At 38.9% G+C, this 6,412-nt stretch overlaps 1 protein-coding gene across 2 annotated transcripts; it reads left to right on the plus strand.

The window, feature by feature from the left end:
- Window positions 1-1,158: 1,158 nt before the first annotated feature.
- Window positions 1,159-6,128, plus strand: LOC141589227 (protein GET1-like). 2 transcript variants are annotated; one of them, XM_074410262.1, is made up of 5 exons: window positions 1,159-1,308; window positions 2,373-2,597; window positions 2,683-2,764; window positions 3,075-3,124; window positions 3,880-3,959. In XM_074410262.1, exons 2-5 carry the CDS (start codon window positions 2,466-2,468, stop codon window positions 3,931-3,933), a joined length of 318 nt encoding a protein of 105 aa, XP_074266363.1. In that variant the 5' UTR covers window positions 1,159-1,308; window positions 2,373-2,465; the 3' UTR covers window positions 3,934-3,959. The 2 variants fall into 2 exon arrangements, 1 of the variants encoding a protein (XP_074266363.1); XR_012520325.1 differs by lacking the exons at window positions 2,373-2,597; window positions 2,683-2,764; window positions 3,075-3,124; window positions 3,880-3,959 and adding an exon at window positions 5,119-6,128.
- Window positions 6,129-6,412: the final 284 nt, after the last annotated feature.

Consider the following 6,412-nt stretch of genomic DNA (forward strand, 5'->3'; position numbering starts at 1 on the left):
CGTCATTAATATCCCGGCTTAAATCCCTTATAATCCATATTTGCGGGTTTTCGTCATTAAAATCAATTCGGGTTTTAGAGGTTCGATTCATCAATATTGAGTCTCTGGAATTCCTCTTTGATAAATTTGCATCTGTTATTTATCGTCACCATCATTAGTCCGTCTTAATAGCTTGTTTAACCTAATTAGTTTGTTTAGTTTGTTAATTTGTATTATTAATTAATCCTTATTAATCTTGTTGTATATTCGTTCTAATTAGTTTTCATCCATGTTTATCGCTTTCATGACCATTAATCACATGTAAATAACCTGCTAATCACTTTCACCCGAGTCAAATAATATAATCAAGCCTTAAATTCACCAATGAATATTAACGACTTGCAATTCCGCATCACAACGGAATCGAGCCAAGGAATGACGCAAAGAATCGTGTGCCTCTTCCAAAGGACGCAGCTCTGCTGCGCCTGTTCCTGGTTGATTTCTGTCCCTGAACTCCCGTGTTGCTTTGACCTAGTTTATTAATTACGTATTAATTAACTACTAATCGTATTATTACCTTAATTCCTGTTCGTCAATTTGTTTTTTCTTTCTTTCTCAAATTATCCGTTTTAAAAGTATTTTCGACATAAATCATTAATCCCATGTAATCATTGTAATTTTTCATTCTTGTATTTATTATATTTCTTGTATTGTATTATATTCCTTCACATGTAATTGAACTTAAATCCCAACTTTGACCCACTTGTATGTTAAATTACGTGTTAACCGACTTAGTATTAATTCTTCACATGTTAGGATCAAAACAATGGATGTTGCATTGCATGCATATAATCGACAATATATCGAGTATAGACAATTTCCCTAATCATTAGTAGAGCCGCTATCGAGGCGGGCGGGATTAGGTGTTCGATCAAAAGAGCTTCCTAATACGTACCCTCACCCCTTACTCCAGATTTCTGTGAACATCCCTGTTCATTGGCATCCACGAGAGTCATTCTAGACATAGAATGCTAAGGGTAACGAGTTCTTGGTGTTCATGTCACTACTTTGTGTCTTGACGTGAACGGTTTCCAATTTTCCACAATAAATTGGTGGCGACTCCACAAATGCAAACGCTTGTTTTCCCAAGCGCCCCTTGGGCCCGCGTCCACACCTCCCATTGCAAACACCTGAATTTGATTACCTCCCACCACAAACAGTCGGCCTCCACTTCCACCGTCGGCCGCCACTTCCTCCACCGCTTCTGCCACCTAGATTCTCGTCGACGACCCTTCCCAACAACGGATTTCCGTTTATCATAGAAAAAAGGTTAGCTTCAATTCTTATTTTAATCTTTCAATCTGTTCAATTGTAAAGATTTAAGTAGTTTTATGAGAAATCATAAGATTATAATCAAAAAAGTTTGATCTTTAGCTATGAATTCTAATAAAAAATTATGGTTTATAAAACTTGGTCATTACAAATTGGGTCTGGTGGTCGTTGTATTGTTCTGAAAATCGACATTTGAGAACTGTGAGTGTCATTTATTAATCTAAAGTAATGTTAAATCTCCACCAGGTCATTGAATCACCCAGGTTAACTTCCTGATTGTCTATTACTACTGACATCGTCTTTGCCAATTTCGGGTTATTTAAAACTAAGCAATCTATTTTGAGAGAAGGTTTATCAAAGGTCACCATGCATTTATAGTTGTAATCCTTTCGTTTTACCCTTGCATTTCAATAGCACAAATTCCATAAGATGATAGTGAAGGTGATGGTGGATGCCCATGGTGGCGTAAACTGACTTGCGATGGTATTCATTTCCCAAAGTAACAACAGTTCATTTTACTGTTCAACTGTCTCGATTTTCGGATACTGATTATTGGGTTTTACTGAAATTAAATCGTTTTTGGTATATGATGTATGATTTCGTATGTAAATAAACAATCATGGAAAAATAATGTATAGATTATTACTACTACCCAGATGAGTTAACTAATTTTTCTCTTATCATATGCTTTTGGCTTTCAATGATTCCTGAACAAACTGGTTGCTGCAGCAAGTATGGTAGTTGTCAGAACATTCTTTGTACTGTACTACCTGATTTGAATATCAGCAAGTCTTGCTTGTGACCGTCTTTAAGTTATGACGTCTCGCAACCCCATTCCTTTTAACATTATATAAATTGGTTGTGATTGCCGTTATAACTTTTGACCGTCACAAGTAATAATTGTTTGAATGTGTATTGATTACTAGATACATACCATTAACTTGCTAGATACACTCTTTTAAACTATTAGATACATATATTTAGCTGTGTTTGGTAGAGTCTAGACTGCTAGCTCTTGTTGCCCACTTTTCACTTTTCAGCTGAGTTTGTATGTTATGTAGTAATGTTCCAGTGCCTATAGAAGCACATTTGCAAACTTGCTACATTAGTGTAAGATGGCCTTATACTCTTAAGAGTTTTGGAAAGTATTTCATATGGATACCATGTTACCATTTTCTACCAAATTTTCTGTCAAATGTTGGAACATTTATGCAGATCAAGAACAACGGATATTGCAGAGGAAGGCATCTTACGATCCATTTATGAAGTACGTGACTCCTGTAAAGGTGGGTATTTGTATCTGTAGACTGTGGTGCTACTCCTAAATTCGTTGGAGATTGCAAAGTTTATATCAACCTGTTTGTTTTGCAGGCATTAGCTTATCTTCTGCTGGCATTTTGGTTTTGGAAATCTCCTATTGCAGCAATTTCCAAAGAAGTTGTTCAACCCTTTGGTAAGGGACATCTACTATTTTGTTGTTCCCAAAAAGATGAATAATCATGGCACTAAATTTCGGTTGGAGGCTTGATTTAATTGGTTAATGTGGCATTATCTCAGTCGTTTTGATATAATGCGGCTGATGTCGTCTCAAATTGCGGTTGCAGTAATAACCTTCAAAACCTTAATAACTTGGTCACATGCCGTGTCCTGACCGATATTTAATACAATGGGGTCAATTACCATCATTAGTTGTTTGTGCCCTAGTTTAATCCAAAAATCAATCGAGTGTAACCTTATTTCATCATTTGTATACCTTGGTGCAGGAAATGTTTTATCTTGGAAATCAGACAGTGGTTCGGCAGACAAAGTGACGGTATGTGCCCCATTCTTGTAAAACCTTTTATCTATAGTCACGTGATTGGTGAGCTGTGCTTATACGAATATAAACCAAAAATTGAAAATATGCTCATACAAGTATAATTGCAGGGGGCGATGATCACTTGGCCACTGCAGCCCCCGAAAGGGGTGGCTTACATGGTCCATGTGGTGGTGCGGGAATGCATGGGCCGGGGGGGGGGGATTCAACCTAGACCTGGCAAAAGCAACCCGACCCGATTGACCCGACCCGAAAAAGCTGACCCGAGACCCGAAGTGACCCGAACTACTTCACCCGAATGTGACCCGGAAACCCAAATTGACCCGACCCGACCCGAACATGACCCGAGCTTTCTTGACCCGTACTAGCCCGACCCGAAAATGACCCGATCCGAAACCACCAAACCCGAAAATGACCCGATAAAATATAACTCTAATTGAACCGAAAGGACTTGAAATGGCTATTTCTCTATTATTCATTGACCCGAAAATGACCCGACCCGAAACAACCCGACCCAAAACAACCCGACCCGAAACAACCCGACCCGCTTGACCCAAAACAGACCCGGCAACAAACCTGAAACAGACCTGAAACCCAAAAAGACCCGTCCAGACCCGAATTAACCCGAACTCAACGAGAGACCCGAATTGACCCGAACCCGAATTGACCCGACCCGAACCCGACCTATTGACCCGTTTTGCCAGGTCTAATTCAACCCCCTCGTCATCAAAAAAAAAAAAGTATAATTGCAGGTTGGAATCATACCTTGGCTAATTTTGTGCACTCGAGTGAGCAAGCTCTTCTAGACATCCAATCAGCCAGCTCATACAAGTATAATTGCAGGTTGGAATCATATCTTAATGTCACGAGTTATATGTATTATCACAAGAATCACGGCCAGTTTGGTTTGGCACATAAGGCGACTTCCAATCAGCCAGCTCTTCTAGACTTGCTGTAAACATTTTTTTAGCAATGCTAGAAGTGTCATGATTTGATTAGGCGTCCCGATTTCAAGTCCTAAGAATAGGATACCCATCTCTCTCGTTTGATCCCGTTATGTTAGTAGATACAAACCTTTAGTAGGCTAGATACACTCGCTTAAGTTGCTAGATACATACTTTTTACTTCGGAAAACTAGATCATTTTTACGAGTTAGATACATACTCTTAGCTAACTAGATACACTTTTTTAAGTTGTAAATACATACCTTTAGGTAGCTAGATACACTCCTATAAGCTAGATACACTCCTCTACCTTGCTAGATACATACCTCTACCTTACTAGATACACGCCTTTAACAAGTTAGATACACTTGTTTTCCTTACTAGATACACATCTCTAACAAGCTAGATACACGCCTCTACCTTGCTAGATACACGTCTTTAAAAAGTTAGATACACTTGTTTACCTTACTAGATGCACATATCTAGCAAGCTAGAGACACTCCTTTACCTTGCTAGATACGGACCTTTACTTGCTAGATACATATCTCTCTCGTAAGCTAGATACACTTCTTTACCTATAATGTAGTACTATACATGATATCTCCTAATCTAGAAAGGCTGCTAATCTGCTATACGAGTGATGTGGCATTTTTTTTCTATTACAGTACTATAGGAGTATTATTTTTTGGTGGCTCCCTCACAGAGGTATAACACAAATGAATGGTTTCATGCAATGATTTGAATCCTCCTTTTCAACTCTCTGTATAGTACCATCTCATCATAAGATGGTCATGCTCTATCCTGGTACGCATACTTGCTGATTTGGTCTTTAGTCACCGTGTCCTGTTGGACAGCTTCTTAAGCACAGTATAATATAATTGTACCTCCCTTTTTCTTACCAAGTGCTACAGTTTACTTGGATGGAGTGATCCGAGCAGAGGGAGGATGTAATCTCCCTTATTCCGATAGTATGTTAGGACAAAGGGTTAGTTTCTGAAGTGGTCTACTTGCAGTTTTTTAATTTGTTATCATGTGAATGTGTGATAGGCGGTGTGCACAGAAGCGGGTATGTTTGCTCTAAGAGAGAGGAGAATCCATGTGACCCAAGAGGATTTTGAGATGGCAGTGGCTAAGGTCATGAAGAAGGATACCGACAAAAACATGTCCCTGCGCAAGCTGTGGAAGTAGGCGCTTGCTGAGATGTCGAGAGGGAGACACCCTTATCGTGCTTCCTTGTAATCAACCAACCACCACCATCCTTCTTACCTATAAAGTAAAGGAGTGTATTTTTTCCAATTAACCCCTTTTCCTTTCCTATTCCATACTCTCCCCGACCTCCCTTCGCTCTCCTCTCTCATCACTTATCCTCATCTGCTGTCGCCGCCGACAGCGAGATACGACGACACCGGCTCATCACCGGCGACCAGTGTTGGTGCATCTCCATCTTTGGTACGTATCTTCGGTCACCATGACCTCCATTTTTTCCTGCCTTTTCTCCACCGGTGAACACCACCAGCAATTGATTTCTCCAGTTCATCGGCAATTAATAATAAATCCACTAATTAATTTCGCCGTTATACATCATACAGATCTCCAGCATTAACTTCATTTGATCCCCGGTCAGTTTTTTTTCTATCCTTTCATTAGTTTTTTTTCTTTCTCTCTAATTAGGTTTATATTATAGTTTGTGAAATGATGAAACTATTGTTGTTGAAATTGCGAAAATGCAGGAGATTTTGCGGACGATATTTGGATCGAATATTTGAGGTATGGTTTTGAATCGTAAAATGATCTAGATGATTAGCTAAGTTTGAATTATAGCTTGTTTTGTTGAAATTTGAGGTTGGTGTGGATGGAATGCGTAATTAATTGATGGCTTTATTCAAGATTTTGATGCACTTTGCTTAACTGAGATGAAATATAGTTATTTGTCTGAGACTAAAGCTGAAACTATAGGAATTCAGGCAGTTGTTGGACGAGGGTAAAATGGTAATGCTGCGGAGTCGGGTTTGAATTCTGATGGTACCTAAAATTATTTACAAGATTGCATTGCTGCTGTCCTATAAGAGATATCAGAATTTGAGTCTACAACAGTATACAATATACTACTAGTGTGAGTCATGTAAAGCAAAACCGTTGCATTCAGTTGCTAGATTAATACTCGCAACACAAAAATGAATCAAGTAAAGTAGTCAGTAGTAATAAGTATTATACCTAAACAGTTCTGGGTGGTCCTAGACCTGATGTTCCCCAAGTAGAATGTGCGTTTCACGGCTTTCTTCACAGAACTGACATTTAGTCACATTTGGAAGATTAGTATCAGATGATGATCCAAATGTGA

Source organism: Silene latifolia, chromosome 1 (assembly GCF_048544455.1).
Source record: "Silene latifolia isolate original U9 population chromosome 1, ASM4854445v1, whole genome shotgun sequence".
Classification (NCBI taxonomy): Eukaryota; Viridiplantae; Streptophyta; class Magnoliopsida; order Caryophyllales; family Caryophyllaceae; genus Silene; species Silene latifolia.